This window comes from Eretmochelys imbricata, chromosome 5 (genome assembly GCF_965152235.1).
Source record: "Eretmochelys imbricata isolate rEreImb1 chromosome 5, rEreImb1.hap1, whole genome shotgun sequence".
Taxonomy (NCBI): Eukaryota; Metazoa; Chordata; order Testudines; family Cheloniidae; genus Eretmochelys; species Eretmochelys imbricata.
In genome coordinates this window covers 35,288,189-35,305,434 of record NC_135576.1, presented here as the reverse complement: position 1 = coordinate 35,305,434, position 17,246 = coordinate 35,288,189, and the positions used below count along the sequence as shown (strand labels likewise).

The window sequence follows — 17,246 nt, the reverse complement described above, 5'->3', positions numbered from 1 at the left end:
TGTTTATTGTGTATCTTCTCGACTAATACATAGCCTTATTTCAACAGGCAGCATTGCATATACGCAGACTAAAGTATTATCGTAATACATACATCTCATGCAATGTATTGTATTTTCCTAAAAAAGAATTATTTATATATTTGAATGATACAAAAAAAGGGTGAAAAATTGGGGGGAAAAAAAAGTAACACTTTTTTTTACAACCCCAGAATGTTTTGGTAAAAATCAGTTTAAACTGAAAATGAAGAGGCTTATATGTACACTTTATCGCAGGGAAACAACTGAAAAATATTTAGCCATTTAGCAGTGAGAACAGGATTCCCTCCACTCCCATCTCTTACATTGCCCAATAAGCACTCAGAATCAGAATCCTGGTTCCAAGTGTTTTAGTCCAATAATGGTTTTTGCCCATGACAAATGAGTTTAACAGAAGAGGTCATTTTTAATTTAAATAAAATATAGCAGACCAAAATAATTTATTCAGTAAAATACTTACCCATGAATACTGGTGGTTGGTATTTTTTCTTGACAAAGAAAGGTTGCAATGAAGTCTGCTTTTTTCTTTGTTTCCACAAACACCATAGTTCGCTCATCTCCTGCAACAGATTAAAGACACAATCTGGCAAAGGGGGGACATTACAAACTTCCTACATCTCAAAAGCACTAATGTGTTTTTATCATTTCTACCATAAACATATTGCCATAATTTAAATAGATTCAGAGTTTAAGACCACAAGGAACCACTCTGATCATCTTGCTTCACCTCCTACACAATAGGCTACAGAATTTCACCCACTAGTTTCTGCATCAAGCCAATACCTTTGGGGTAAAACATTTGCCAACTCCCTACGCCTCATGATCCAACCTCTGCAGCTTCTTTCCTATCACCCTAAAAACTCTGCTCACTAATAGCAAGAGTAATAATTAGGGCTGTCAATTAATCACAATTAACTCACTCGATTAACTCAAATTAATTGCGATTCATTGAGGTTTTAATCACACTGTTAACCAATAGAATACCAACTGAAATTTATTAAATATTTTGGATGTTTTTCTACATTTTCATATATATTGTATTCTGTGCTGCAATTGAAATCAAAGTGTATATTATTTATTACAAATATTTGCACTGTAAAAATGATAAAAGAAATAGTATTTTTCAGTTCACCTCATATAAGTACTGCAGTGCAATCTCTTTGTGAAAGTGCAATTTACAAATGTAGTTTGCACTCAAAAACAAAACAATGTAAAACTTCAGCGCCCACAAGTCCACTCAGTGCTGCTACTTGTTCAGCCAATCGTTAAGACAAACAAGTTTGTTCACATTTACGGGAGATAATGCTGCCCTCTTCTTATTTACAATGTCACCAGAAAGTGAGAACAAGCATTTGCCTGGCACTTTTGTAGACAGCACTGCCAAGTATTTACGTGCCAGATATGCTAAACATTCATATGTCCCTTCATGCTTCAGCCACCATTCCAGAGAACATGCTTTCATGACGATGACGCTTGTTAAAAAAATAACGCGTTAATTAAATTTGTGACTGAACGCAAAGAAGGTACCAATATGAGATTTCTGAAGACAGCTACAGCACTCGACCCAAGGTTTAAGAATCTGAAGTGCCTTCCAGAATCAGAGGGATGAGATGTGGGGCATGCTTTCAGAAGTCTTAAAAGAGCAACACTGCAATGCAGAAACTACAGAACCCAAACCACCAAAAAAAGAAAATCAACCTTCTGCTGGTTTTAGAGTAGCAGCTGTCTTAGTCTGTATCCACAAAAAAAAAGGGAGGACTTGTGGCACCTCAGAGGCTAACAAATTTATTTGAGCATAAGCTTTCATGAGCTACAGCTCACTTCATCGGATGCATTCAGTAGAAAATACAGTGGGTAGATTTTATATACACAGAGAACATGAAACAATGGGTGTTACCATACACACTGTAACGTATCAGGTAAGGTGAGCTATTACCAGCAGGAGAGCAGGAAGGAGAAAATCTTTTGTAGTGATAATCAAGGTGGGCCATTTCCAGCACTTGACAAGAACATCTGAGGAACAATTGGTGGGGGGGGGGGAGATAAACATGGGGAAACAGTTTCACTTTGTGTAATGACCCATCCACTCTCAGTCTTTATTCAAGCCTAAGTTAATGGTATCCATTTTGCAAATTAATTCCAATTCAGCAGTCTCTCGTTGGAGTTTGTTTTTTAAGTTTTTTTGTTGAAGAATTGCCACTTTTAGATCTGTAATCGAGTGACCAAAGAGATTAAAGTGTTCTCTGACTTGTTTTTGAATGTTATAATTCTTGAAGTCTGATTTATGTCCATTTATTCCTTTACGTAGAGACTGTCCAGTTTGGCCAATGTACATGGTTGTACAACATACCTTCTGCTGGTGGCATCTGACTCAGACAATGAAAATGAACATGAGTTGGCCCGCACTGCTTTGGATCATGATCAAGCAGAACCCATCATCAGCATTGAAGCATGTCCTCTGGAATGGTGGTTGAAGCACAAGGGAAATATGAATCTTTAGCACATCTGGCACGTTAATATCTTGCGACACTGGCTACAACAGTGCCATGAGAACACCTGTTCTCACTTTTAGGTGACACTGTAAACAAGAAGCAGGCAGCATTATCTCCTGCAAATGTAAATAAACTTGTTTGTTTGAGCGATTGGCTGACCAAGGAGGAGGACTGAGTGGGGTTGCAGGGTCTAAAATTTTATATTGTGTTCAAAAATAAAACAGTTACAAACGTAGAATTATGTACAAAAGTAAGTTCAATTTTCCTGATAAAGAGATTGCATTACAGTACTTGTATTAGGTGAATTGAAAAATACTATTTCTGTTTGTTTGGTTTTTTTACAGTGCAAATACTTGTAATCAAAAATAAATATAAAGTGAGCATTGTACACTTTATATTGTGTTGTAACTGAAATCAATATATTTGAAAATGTAAAAAAATCCAAAAATAGTTAAATAAATGGTATTCTGTTATTGTTTAATTGCGCGATAAATCACAATTCATTTTTTAATCGCTTGACAGCCCTAGTAATAATGGAGGTATGCTATTCTCTGGCACTAGAAGTACAACCCACCTAGTTTTTGAAACCTTTCTGAAGGGTTACTAGTGAGCTTATTTTAAAATAAACTACATGCAAAAACTTATTGTCAAAGCAAGATCAGGATTATTAAAAAAACCATATTCAAATACTATTATTCTGGTGGGTGGAGGTGAGTTCTGTGGAGTACCGAAACGGTCAATTGATCAAGCTGATTTTGTCTGTCCATCCAGCCATGAGGGCCTTCACAGATGAACAAAAGAAGAGTCATGTATATAGTCAAAGGAAGTCAGAGCTGAATACTAGAACACGTCATTAGTTAACACACTTGACACCAGCAGGACAACAGTACCTCCCCACTTCTCCAAAAAGATTTAATAGGATGTGTGTTGAGGCCTAGTAAGAATTTATTACATTTACAAGATACAGAACACATTCAATAATGTAGTATGAAGTATCACATAACTGAACGACACCTATCAATTCTATAAAATCAATTTTGTGATAGAGGTATTGGATTATACCTGTACTTTGCATTTCTGTGAGCGGACCAATGATCTGTAAACAGAGATGTTCTTGCTTCAGATAGCTTTTCCAACCAATTGGCAGAAACCTTCGGTGCCTTTTTCCCCAACTAACAACTTGCCCTCACTAACTAGTGGTCAATATTCCCCCACAGAATTCCAGTTCCAAATAATAAACTAAAACTGGACCAGGGTAGAAAGTAAGACTCGCAGGTGGAATTGTAGATTGTAGAGTTCCTTCACAGAAATGACCACAAATCCTTATTTTTGCTCTGCGGGGTGCCAGCAACCTGGGAAACTATTTTTCGTCTAGCAGTACCCAAAACTAGTGGATTATCTATAGAACACCTATATACAACATAAACATGTTTAAAACAAAATTACTTACATTAGGAAATTTGCTAAAGAAAGAAAATACTCTACTGAAATGGATACTGTCTTTTACTATATAACAGTACAGTGCCTAGAAAAGTGGGGTCCTAAACCTGGCTGAGTAGCAGAATCAAGCGCTAAAATAAATTCCTATTAACTTGATTTTCTCTGGAAAAGGCAATTAAAAAGCTAACAAAGAAAATTACTTATGCTTTGCAGAATTTCAACCAGTTTTTCTCTCTTGGAATATTGGGAAACTTGAAGAATGGTCTGTTGAACATCACTACAGGCTCCACCCACTTGTCCAACAGCAACAAATAAATATTCAGGTTTCAAAAATTCTCCAGCCAGCCTTTAAAAAGAACAAGGTTTACATTATTATAGTGGTACCTGATTTGTATTGTGCTAATAAGTAGTTTAAGTAAGTTGCATAAAGCTTTTTATTATATATAAACCCAATCACCACAACACAGCAAAGGAATACACATTTAGACTTAAAAATTAGACCTTTCAGACCAAATTATATCCTGGGATATACAGTACTCCCATTAATGTTACAGGAATCCAGGGCAGAATTTTTGCCTTAAGTTTTTAAAATAATCAACACAATCTTTAATAAGAAAAATTTGAGAATGCAAAGCACTAACTGCTAATTGTAGGATTAGACGTCAGGATTCCTGAATCTCAGCAAGCTCAGCAGTTTAACAGTCCACCAGACCACACTGCTTCTCGCATAAGTCAGCATCTCCTCTGCTTACATGCCAAGGAGACACTGACCCATGCTGCAATAACTGAAGTTAACTCTTTTACATAGTGAACACAAACCACAGAAAATGAGTTCAACTTGGGGTCTTTTCAATAATAAACTTAATATCCTATAAAGTTTGTTAAATATTAGTGCTCAATTTTTTAAAACAGTACTAAGTAGCAACTTCAAACATTTTTATTTGATTGTCCATATAAGCGAAGTCTGATCACAGATCTTAAAAACACATTTTCTGCAACTACATTTCCAGCTTCACACAAATCATCACACACCTTTGAATTTCTTCCGGGAAAGTGGCACTAAACATTAGTGTTTGACGCCTGTCTTTTGATGGCATGCCTGGGCAAGAGATTAATTTCTTCATCTCTGGACCAAAACCCATATCGAGCATACGGTCGGCTTCATCTAACACCAAATATCTCACTTTACGCAGTCCAATCTTTAGTGGATTTTTAAATAAATACAATAAGAACGAAAACAGCTTTAAAATATTTCAGTAAAGATATATTCAAAACAGAACAGGCTAAAAACAAGAAACTTTTCTGCCAATACCATTTTCTGTGACTATCTGTGATAATGGTAAGGTATTCCTCTCCTCTCAGAAAGCAGGTCAGTCACATTTAAAAGGCTTCCTGTTTTCCCCAGAATCACCTTATACCTGTTCATTTCTATCCAGTACACAACTTAAAGATTTTAACTTACTTTACCTCTGCACTATCTACTCTACAAAGTGTCAGGGAATTTCAGTACAAAAAATAATTTCTGATATAGTTCAACAGTTAAAAAATTTAGTCTAGTTGGAACGTATCCATTTTGTCGTAACCAGACCTCTGACGTTTATTAGTGACAGGCGCCCAACACACCCTTTGTTCCCTGACATGACCCCTTGGTGTCACTAATGCAGACCTCCACCAAGTCACAGAACAAATTAGTGGCTACAGACAAAAGTTTATTTTGTGACTATTGTCACCAATCAGGAGTGAGATTCTGACCAGCTGTCCTAGGAAAACGGATGGAAAACCAACACCAGATGCTTCCTTGGTAGCAAGGAACACAATTCTGCAGGAGGCACTGAGATATCTTCACCTGCCCAGGGCCTCATTTACTGAGCATTACTTTAACACTTCACCATAGGTTTTGTGTTTTTCTGCCAACATTCACCTAAGTGCAAATAATAGAGTCCCAAACTTACAAACTGATTAATGGAAAAAATAAGTTGTTTCCAAATATGTTAATTTAATTCTTTTCATATTAAGAAAATAGTTCCACACAGACAATAAAAGCTGCTAATCCTAATACTAAGGATTTTACTACCAACAGAAGACTAAGCCAGTGTAAATCAGATGGAGATTTGCCCTGAAGAGAGAGACCACTAGGGAGACCTGAATTCATGTCCCTGCACCAAAGTTGTAATTTTCTGAAAATCAAAACAACAAATACGACTGAGCCCATAAGTAAACAAGATTGTCAATACCTTTCACTTCTGTAATCCTTTTCTTGCCATGTCATCTTCGAAACACTTACCTGTCTCCCTGGCTGGTATTATGTCAGACTCCAGTTCCTCAGGGCAAGAATACTGTCACAACTAGATGTCTTAAAGTGCTACATACATTTATGGTGTTACAAGAGTCCAAATATAAATCCTGCTAAGTGCTCTAAATATGCATCTATTTACAAACATATTTTACATTGGCTAGTTATACTACTGCAACAAGTTATGCTACCTAGTTAGGTCATGCAAATGGAATCACTGCAACCTCATTTGACTGCCAAATTCATCCATTCTAATCAATGGTGACAAGTTTGCAAATCTGTCTTTGCTTGCATCAAGTTAGACTGACTAGCACTGATCTGTAATCAATCTGGTGCAAACTGTTTTCAAGGAATTCAAGATAAATTACACACTTAAATGTAATCGAAACTTTAGGTAAGATCTTACCTTTTCTTTTCCTATGATGTCCATAAGCCTTCCCGGGGTAGCACATAATATATTACAGCCTTGCTTTATCTGACGAATTGAATGACCTGTTTGCGTACCTCCATATATCACAACTGGCCTTATGCAAGTTCTATTAAATTGGCAAGAAATTGTGATTACGTAGTCACAAGTCAATTCTTCGTTACACACCTTCATTTATAAACCCTCCTCCCCCTCATCCCAGGAATTACTGTATTGGTTCATAGTTACAGCATTTAAAGCTTTTCCACAAACTGCTCAAGTCAGGAACTTAAATAATGGGTGACTGTGGTTGATGTTGAGAGAGGCAAGATTTTGTTTGATGATGTACTAGGACTAGCACAAACATTTAGTAATTCGGCATTCTCTCAGTTATTTGCTCATTAATCCTCCATACAATTACTATAGAGCTAAGACTAACAGCTACTATTTTTCGAATCCTGATGCCAGTCCTCTGTATTTTGTTTGAGGCTTTTGTAAATTTCATATATTACAGAATTAAAACATGATAGCTAAAAAGTCACATTCAAAGTCAGAAAATGCCAACGTTAATTTTTCTTGTACAACTTATCTTTCCCCTTTGTGCATAAATATCATGACGACTGTCTTGCATGGTTACATTACACCTTTTCCCACAGGATCTCTATCTCATGCAGTGGTTAAATCAGCAGTTCAATATCCATTTGCTACATTTTGGGCACTCGGTTCACCATGGGCTTGCACTTGCTTTCACTTACACCAGTGAGAACTGCGACTGAATCTGCTGACAGATTTACTTCAGGCTTACGCTATAATAATTGCGAGAAGAATTTACCCACAAAAACATAGATCCCATTCATTATGTCCTTGCTTTATTCAATATGCACCATCATCCCACAAGCTGAATGAGTAAGGCACTCTTTTACCCAGGACTCCTAAGTAACCTTGGAGCTGAAGTCCCACTGAATAAGTCACACATGCTTGAAAAATTGTACTCCCTTTGAACAACATCCAATATACAATCATTACAACTACTGTAACAAATACACACAAAGGACAGATTTAATGCTGGGCAAGCAACCTTAACTGAGGCACTGAGTGTCCATCGTAAGTGGTTTCCTTAAAAAGGACACAATAGAAACAAATTCTATAGTGTGGAACTTAAAAGCTACTGCACTTGAATGAGCTGTTTTGTACAAGATGAATCATTAATGAAGCAAAGGTAGTAAGTGCATCAAATGAGAGATTTGTTTAAAAAAAAGGCATTTAAAATTCTATTTAAACTGTTATGCACACGTATGTAGTGCCAACAGAACTTCGGAAGATTACACAATTAGAGTGGTTGTGTGAAACGTTTTTCCAGCTATTCCATTTGCCAAGGGATGGGCACAGATTTTTACGAAATCAAAAAACAAACAAAGACGCTTATCCAACCTCAGGGCTCAGTGCTGAATTTCTATCCCTCTCCTTTGAGGCAACAGAACTGCTGTAAAGAAACAACTGACAACTTTTTTTAAAAACAGCAGCAAGAGTGTTTTGCCTGAAAGGATTCAAACAAAAAACAACCCCCTAAAACACTCACCATTTTTGCTCAGACTTTCAATAAGATCTCTTTGAACCTTAATTTAGAGTCTATTAGAAATACTGAACTGTAGCTACTTTATTTTATTGTCAAGATGAGTGAATGCCAAAAAAACCTTACCATAAATTATGAAAGCAAACTAGATTATTTCATTTTACTAACAAATTGGAACTCATTTCATAGGAAGCGTCGCTTTGTGCTTCTATAAACATTTGTCACAAATCACCTTACAAACTCTTTTTGCCCATTCTAACTTCTTATCCATATATTAAATGTCAACTAGACTACAAAAAACTTCTTTTGTGGCCTAAATTCAATTCCTTGCTCAAGTGAATGTAGACAAATTGAATTGGATGAAAAGTGTGGGGGTTTTTTTTAAGGAAATGCCATGGTAGCAATTCTTTGATTTTACAGTCATTAAATTAAGCCTCATACTTTTGCAATGTAGCCTGGTATTTTTTTAAAAGCTTACCCATATGAAAACTTTCTTGCTTCCAGAAAGATCTGGTTTATCAGTTCTCTAGTTGGGGCTACAATAATACATTCTGGTTCTTGCTGCTCTCTGAAGTGACTGGCAGTTACCCCATCTTTCATCATGTGAGCCAAAATTGGCAAAAGAAAAGCTGCCTGGAAAGCAAACATGAATGCTTTATTAGCATTGTGTTTAAAAGGTTTGTTTCAGGAGCATGAGCAATTTGTGAAGCAATGAAGTTAAAGAAAATAACTTTATTTGAAGATTGAAAAGTTGTAATAAACCTAGCAAGTTCTACAGAAATTCAGAGACGGGAGGGCTGCAGGTACTCAGGAGTGCTATCTGGGAGGGAGGGGGCACACACAGATGGGAGCAGCCTGGAGCACGAGCTGGGGCTGGCAGGCTCCCTACCCGGCTTCTCAGAAATGGCAACATTTCCCTCCCTAAGCTCCTAACTTCATGTGCTGCCAGCTCCACAGCTCCCATTGGCTGGGAACTGCGGGGTCAGTGCCTGCAGCTAGGAGTGAGGGAGCGACATATTGCCGCTTCCAGGGAGCCCCCCACAAGGTAAGCAGCATCCAGAGCCCTCATCCCCTCCCATGCCTGAAGCCCCAGATCTGAGCCTCCTCCCACACCCCAAACTCCTCCTGCTGCTGCTGAGGGACGGTGGCCTGAGACTGGCACAGCAGTGGCCGGTGCAGAAGTCACTGCGGTCGTGGAAAATCACAGAATCCAGGACCTCCCTGACAAACTCTCAGCCTTACTTGTGAGGTATCCACTGAAAACTAAACTCACTGATCAATAATATTCTTGAAAGATGTATGCATGCAGTGGGTTATAAAGGAGTTATGGGACATATGCTGGAATGGTAACTAAAATGTGTTGAAGCCAGGCATGTCAGGGAAGTTAGTAAACAGACCTGCTGAGACAAAGGAATTTGTATTTGAGTCTTTGACCAGCCCAATCTTCAGCCAAAGACACCAAAAATCCATATTTACATATAAGCAGAAACAGGACCATCAATACAGCATGGGAAGGAGATGGTAGGAACCTGAACAATTTGCATTTCAGCGAACACAAATGGGGGAAAAGAGAGCATGGAGCTTCCTTCACCACCAGGTTCCATGTCGCCTTCCTCACAGCTTAAAGTTCTTTGAGCAGCAGCAGTCAGAAGAATCCATTTCAAAGGTTTACTGGTCTATAAAGACAGTGGGTATGAACCTCAACTGAGAAGCAACTGAGTCAACTTATTGTATACAATATTACTATATTAATCAGTGTACAGAGTGAGGTCTTTTCTTAAAGCTAATGACACTGGTGATTCATATCATTGTTAAATGTATGTATTAACACTATGTAAGGAATTATGGATACTCATTGATATTAGGCTGTATAGTCTGCCCAGACAGGAGGGAATGTCATAGCTATCTACCTGTCTCCTGTGTAAATTAAGCATAGGAAAAATCAGAAACAATGGAAGCCCCCTTTATACAGATCTTTATACAGAACTTACCGTTTTTCCAGATCCTGTCTGGGCACATGCCATTAAATCTCTCCCTGCAAGTATAACAGGAATACTATACTTCTGCACTGGCGTAAGTTTCAAATATCCAGCTTTAGCAATGTTCTTGTTCAATGTTTGACAAAGATTAGCTTCTTCAAAAGTCTAGAAAAGAATCAAGAAAAAGTCTATACTGTTGTATATCACCATACTAAAATGATTCAAATTCAGAAGTTGAGAAATACTGATAGTAAGTGGTCTAGAAGCTTGAAACACCAGAACTACTCCACTGCTCCTCAGGATTCAGAACTTTTCATGTCTACGGCTACTTGAGCGTGTCCCATCACCTATTTAATTCCCCTCAACAATATCCTGCAACTGCTGCTGTGACCATTCCTTCATACGAGTGCCATTCAGAAAAAGTTAAAAGGATTGCCGGAGTAACATGGAGAGCTTCAATGATTGAGCAAAAAGAAAAGGAGTACTTGTGGCACCTTAGAGATTAACCAATTTATTTGAGCATAAGCTTTTGTGAGCTACAGCTCACTTCATCAGATGAAGTGAGCTAGTGAGCTGTAGCTCACAAAAGCTTATGATCAAATAAATTGGTTAGTCTCTAAGGTGCCACAAGTACTCCTTTTCTTTTTGCGAATACAGACTAACACGGCCGTTACTCTGAAACCAATGATTGAACAGTTAGGGATTGCAGGACAAGATTCAGATGCCATTTTGGTTCTCTGAATAGGTGGAAGCTCAACTGCCGTATCTGGCTTCAGAAATCTACAGACAGATCTGAAAGCCATTTCTTCGGATTGCAGCACTGTACTGAACTGACAGACTTCCCACAGTGCAAATTTCACTGCCCCACGTCCAAGTGAATTTATGCTGATTCTGCCTTTTGAATCTCATCAACATTCCCCAGACTGATAAGTTGCCTAGTTGCTCCAGAGTCCCTGAGATTGGCTTCTGTAGTGGAGTATCAAAGCAGTTTCTAGGACAACATACAGGAGCATAGAAATTTCCATACTGGATCAGTCCAGGGGTCCATCAAGTCCAACATCCTATCATCAACAGTAGCTAGCAAAAATATTTTAGGAGAGGTGCAAGAAACTCTGAAGCAAGCAGTTATGGGATAACCTGGCTTCAGGGAAAGTTTCCTCCTACCTCATCCACCACCAATAGTCAGAAGCAGGCTTAAAACCTGAAGCATGGTGGTTTATATTTCTTCAAAACCTTATTTAATATTTACAACAATTCTGGATTATTCTGGTTATCCCCATCAATGTCTAATCCCTTTCTGAACCCTGCTAAGCTTTTGAAGCTCTTGGCCTCTAATTATCTTGTGGAAACAGCAGACCTGGTGTCTTAGCTGGTCTAGAACCTTGTCTGTTCTAGACTTAAACAGCCCTTCACCATCAAGTGGAGTCTTACCTGCATTCTTGTTTTGAGAGGAAATCCTGACAAACATAGCCACAAGTGGTACTTCAAATTAATCACAGCTGCTACAATTCTAGAGGCCTCATCTGAAGCACTGAATGATGCTCTGACGGCATACTTAGCAACTGACTGACTGACCTTCAGAAATAAAAGGTTTGGCTAGTCTTGTATTGTCTTTCAGCAGTGACTGGAGCACGCGCTGGTGCTGGGAGTTGGCGGGGCTGGCAGGCTCCCTATCCGGCTTCTCGGAAACGGCTACATGTCCCTCCCTAAGCTCCTAACTTCATGTGCTGCCAGCTCCACAGTTCCCATTGGCTGGGAACTGCGGGGTCAGTGCCTGCAGCTAGGAGCTAAGGGAGGGACTTACTGCCGCTTCCAGGGAGCGTCCCACAAGGTAAGCAGCACCCAGAACCCTCATCCCCTCCAACGCCCGAACCCCCAGACCTGAGCCTCCTCCCACGCCCCAAACTCCTCCTCCTGCTGCTGCTGGAGGGGGGGGCGGCCTCTTTCTTCCATTTGCATATAATCACCTGACAGTTTACCATTCTAATGCCCAGACTGACAGAGGAGAACATATTCCTGCCTAAGTTTCTTATCTTCTCTATCAAAGTATTAGAGTGGATTTGAACTGCTTTAGCACTTTGAACTGCAGTCACATCACTACCAGTGAGGCAAGAAGCAGCCAATATAACGGTAGTAATGAATGACTAACTACCCTGACATCTGTTGGAAAAGTAGTACAGCAAAACACAAAATTTCCAACCACCATTCCAAAAGGCGTGAGTCCATGCTGATGATGGGTTCTGCTTGATAACGATCCAAAGCAGAGCAGACCAACACCTGTTCATTTTCATCATCTGAATCGGGTGCCACCTGAAGAAGGTTGCTTTTCTTTTTTGGTGGTTCGGGTTCTGTAGTTTCGCATCGGAGTGTTGCTGTTAAGACATCTGAAAGCATTCTCCACACCTTGTCCCTCTCAGATTTTGGAAGGCACTTCAGATTGTTAAATCTTGGGTCCAGTACTATATGAATCTTTAGAAATCTCACATTGGTACCTTCTTTGAGTTTTGTCAAATCTGTTGTGAAAGTGTTATCTATAATGAACATGTGCTGGGTCATCATCCGAGACTGCCATAACATGAAATATATGGCAGACAGTTGGTAAAACAGAACTGGAGACATACAAATCTCCCCCAAGGAGTTCAGTCACAAATTTAATTAATGCATCATTTTTTTAACGAGCATCATCAACATGGAAGCATGTCCTCTGGAAAGGTGACCAAAGAATGAGAGGGCATATGAATGTTTAGCATATGTGGAATGTAAATACCTTGCAATGCTGGCTCCAAAAGTGCCATGCGAATGTCTGTTTTCACTTTCAGGTGACATTGTAAATAAGAAGCAGTCAACAGTATCTCCCATAAATGTAAACAAACTTGTTTGTCTTAGCAATTGGCTGAACAAGAAGTAGGACTGAGTGGACTTGTAGGCTCTAAAGTTTTACATTGTTTTGCTTTTGAGTGCAGTTATGTAACAAAAAACTACATTTGTAAGTGACACTTTCACGATAAACAGATTGCACTACAGTACTTTATGAGGTGAACTGAAAAATACAATTTTTGTTTATCATTTTTACAGTGCAAATATTTGTAATAAAAAATATAAAGTTAGCACTGTACACTTTGTATTCTGTGTTGTAATAGAAATCAATGGGTATTCTATTGTTTAACAACGCGATTAATTACAATTAATTTTTTTTAATCGCAGTAAATTTTTTTGAGTTAATCACGTGAGTTAACTGTGATTAATCAACAGCCCTAGTAGAAATGTATAACTTAAAAGGGGAGATATAATGGAATGCTAACCTGTATTATTATTGTTCAGTCACTAGGTGGTGTTGAGTGTAAAATACCTTTTAAAGCTAACCTCAGCCATACATGGGAAACCACTAAAGGATCTTATGAACACATCTGGTGTGTATAAGCAAGCTCTGAAGCCACTCCGTATCTGGCACAAAAGTACATGACTGGAAAGTTACTACTGTATGTCCGACATGAAGAATTAGGAAGAGCATGGGAAAAGTTCCATGAGATGCTCTCTCTTTTGGAGGCTTTCTTCCAGCAGATGCATCCTTATAAAGGGAGAGATTTCCTTGTTGGAATTGACTTTGAACTATCTAATAACTGCAGGGGAGGAAACTGGATAATACTGCTTAAGAAGAATGCAGGATAAACCCGTCACAATGAAAACAATTTTGAGTTTAAATAAATTTGGCATCTGACCTTCTGCTGGCATAGCTACCTTTAACAAGTTTCATTTCTGACATGTTTGTATGGGAGCCCTATTTAAGGCTAAGCTGTTGTTCAACCTGCTTAAACAGTTGAAGAGTTTCTTGCAGAGGGCGCTCACACTGCTAGTTTGTTAAATAAGGCAACTTTTCAGCAATATCGTCAAATCCAACTACAGACTAAAATGCCAGTTTTAATTTTAAAAGTGTGTTTAAACATTTATTGATAGTGAGGATTGTAACCTAGAACTCTCTTGTGGCTAGCCTGAGCAAAATGGGTTCAATCGTTTTTCTTAACCTAGTGAAAAGTTGCTCAGAGGAGTAGTTTACTAAATATATTTCTCCAAAACATCTTTTCATTTTTTTCAGCCCTTTTCAAGCTTCCCAGCATAGTTTATAATTTGGGTTATAAAAATATCTTCCCAGAACACCTGGACCTTAAAGTAGAAATTTTTTTTCTATAAGCTATTTTAAAATCAAATTGTTTATGCAATTATGAACTGCATGCAACATCAAAACCAGAAGAGAACAAGACTGTAATAAATACCAAACAAATTGTTATGTAAGCGTTGCCACATTTATTGCCCGAAATATGAATTTTTAAAAAGTCAAGAGTTCCAGTGGTGTCACTTGGAGCTGTGCTGACTTATTTTAAAATAAACAATGTAAAATAAAATCAGATATATTAATTGGCTCCACTACAGGGAGTGGGGAAAAAAAACCACAGCAACGAATAGCTGTAAAGTTTTTGGCTAAAATGTGGTGAGCTGTACTACACTAGCAAGGTCTGGACCTGGCTCTCAGTTCTGTCTTTGGTATTCCTACATCACCCTCTGAAGTTTTATAGTTTTCTTTCTTTCAACTTAACATACACCTGTGACATAGCCAGATTAGACCAGTCTTGAGTATCAGCCATCAGTAACCAACTACAAACACCTATTTCATTAAACTTCTTACCAAACAACATGTATTTACACATCTCGTTTGCATATTAATTCAAGCTCAGCAGAGAAAAACAGACTCCAGTGAGAAACTGCTGAGCTTGAATTAATAGGCAAACTAGATACCATTAACTTGGGTTTGAATAGAGACTGGGAGTGGCTGGGCCATTACACACTGAATCTATTTCCTCATGTTAAGTATCCTAACACCTTCTTGTTAACTGTCTAAATGGGCCATCCTGATTATCACTACAAAAGGTTTTTTTCCTCCTGCTGATAAAGCTCATCTTAATGAATTAGCCTGTTACAGTTTGTATGGCAACTTCCACCTTCCCTGTATGTGTATATATATCTTCTTACTACACGTTCCATTCTATGCATCCGATGAAGTGGGCTGTAGCCCATGAAAGCTTATGCTGCTCAAATAAATGTGTTAGTCTCTAAGGTGCCACAAGTACTCCTGTTCTTTTAGCGGATACAGACTAACATGGCTGCTACTCTAAAACCAGTTTAATTATATTTACTGTTTCTAATTTTCTGTAAAAAACGATCTTTTCTGAACACAAATAACTCTTATGCTGACTATGTCCATTCCTCAGTGTTGCAGCTTTTTATATATGGTTTCAATGGAAAAAAAGCAGATCTCCTCAGGCAGCATATTGCAAGTATTTGATTTGGAGAGAAAGTAGTAGTAGTAGTATGTATTTTTGCAGAGCAAACAAAAATTTTAAATTTGTATAATCTGGAACATTAAAATCACCACTTTAGATTTCTAATACTGACAACTGTACCTCTTTACTTTCTCAAAACATGCTATTTTAGTTTTTATGTTCCTCTCATTACGGACAATGGAAACAGACTATCAAAGGTGGACAAATACTAAGTTTACTCTAATTAAGGATTCTTATTTACTTTAAAATGAACAGATTTCAAAATACGCTTTTACCAAAATGTTCCTAATGATTTTCTAGGTCAGTATTTTTTTATTTTATTTTTTAAGAAAAAAATTATTGCCAAGGAAAAAAAATGGGTGTGTACCTTTTGCTTCTTTGTCGTGTCTAAAGAAGGCACCAAAGGTTGCTTTGGTTTTTTACTTTAAAAATTTTAGTCCTATTAAACCTGGAAGAATATTATGGAGGAGGTTGTGAAACTTCACTAAACAGACAAAGCAGAGCAATTGAGAGGTGAACGGATTTTTTTTTTAAGTCAGGCTTTGATGTGTTTGACAGCTATTTAATTTCGACAGTAATTTGGAAAAAATTAAGATTCCACACTTATGTTTCTGTCACCCTTCAAAGTTGTGAGAGCTAACAAAATAAGTCCCTGAAACTGCCCCTCAAAAGAGATCTTCCAACAAAAAATTCCGAGTTCTATTTTGCCATTCATTTATTCATTATATTTTTATCAAAAGAAAAAATTTTATACATTATAAAGCAGCAAAAAAGGGCACAAACTCATTTTTAAAATACCCTTTGCCAGTAACTTTAAGTAATAGAGGACAAGAGTTCACTAACCAGTATTGCTGGTGGAGGATCAAGTCCTGACACTTCCACAAGAATTGTGTCATATTTGTCAAAATTAATTCCTGTCTGGTAGTGTGCAAAGATGGCTTCTTCATTGTCAGGTGGAGGTGGTGGCACATAGGTCACCTTTGGACCTTCAGAATACAAAAGAAAACCAACGGTTCAGATACATGAACAATAATTTGAGGGACAATTTTAGTTGAAGTAATTTGTTCCTTGTGGAGCAGCCAAACAATTCAATAGAACTTCATTAACCTGCACTCTATAATTCATGTCTGAAAAAATCCCTTCCCATTTCTCAAAGATTCAGTAGTGTGCTGCATTGAGGTTACTGAATACTACAACTTACAAAATATACTAGTGTACCTTTATAGCACATCAAACATTTCCATTATTAAAAAGCTTACCTGCAGTTGTCAAAATCAAAGTTTTTGTGAAACATTCTACTTGCTTAGCATTTGTTCACTTTTTCACAAATGGCTCTTCCAGTCAATAGAGAGAATTAGTGAAGTTTTACTGGGCAAGTAAAAAACCAGAAGCTGAATTTTACACCTTTAAAGTCTTGTTTACACTATAAAGTTTACATTCTGCTGAAATCAAGTCTACCCCAAATTTATCTGGTACATGAGTAAGCCGTATGGAACACTTACATGTGGATGTGAGGTGTTCTACAAATGAATTAGGAAGACTGAACTGTTCTGAAAAGTACGTTTTAGAATTAAAAAGTTCTTGAAAATATTCAACAGATTTGGGGCCTGTAAGAATTTTTTGAAGACTCATTTGAAAGCTGTCTGGTACACTGGTAAGAGAAGTAGCTGTTGAGGGACTTTCAGTATTGA

General features: G+C 37.8%; 1 protein-coding gene across 4 annotated transcripts in view; it reads right to left on the bottom strand.

The window, feature by feature from the left end:
- DDX4 (DEAD-box helicase 4) overlaps positions 1 to 17,246 on the bottom strand; it is a 102,044-nt gene that overhangs the window by 17,968 nt on the left and 66,830 nt on the right. For all 4 annotated transcript variants that reach the window (XM_077816282.1, XM_077816284.1, XM_077816285.1 and 1 more), the window contains 7 exons: positions 16,399 to 16,541; positions 10,232 to 10,384; positions 8,719 to 8,873; positions 6,668 to 6,797; positions 5,001 to 5,167; positions 4,169 to 4,314; positions 497 to 596 (listed from right to left, as the gene is read on the bottom strand). In XM_077816282.1, coding sequence (XP_077672408.1) covers positions 497 to 596; positions 4,169 to 4,314; positions 5,001 to 5,167; positions 6,668 to 6,797; positions 8,719 to 8,873; positions 10,232 to 10,384; positions 16,399 to 16,541 — 994 coding nt within the window. The remainder of the gene's footprint in view (positions 1 to 496; positions 597 to 4,168; positions 4,315 to 5,000; positions 5,168 to 6,667; positions 6,798 to 8,718; positions 8,874 to 10,231; positions 10,385 to 16,398; positions 16,542 to 17,246) is intronic.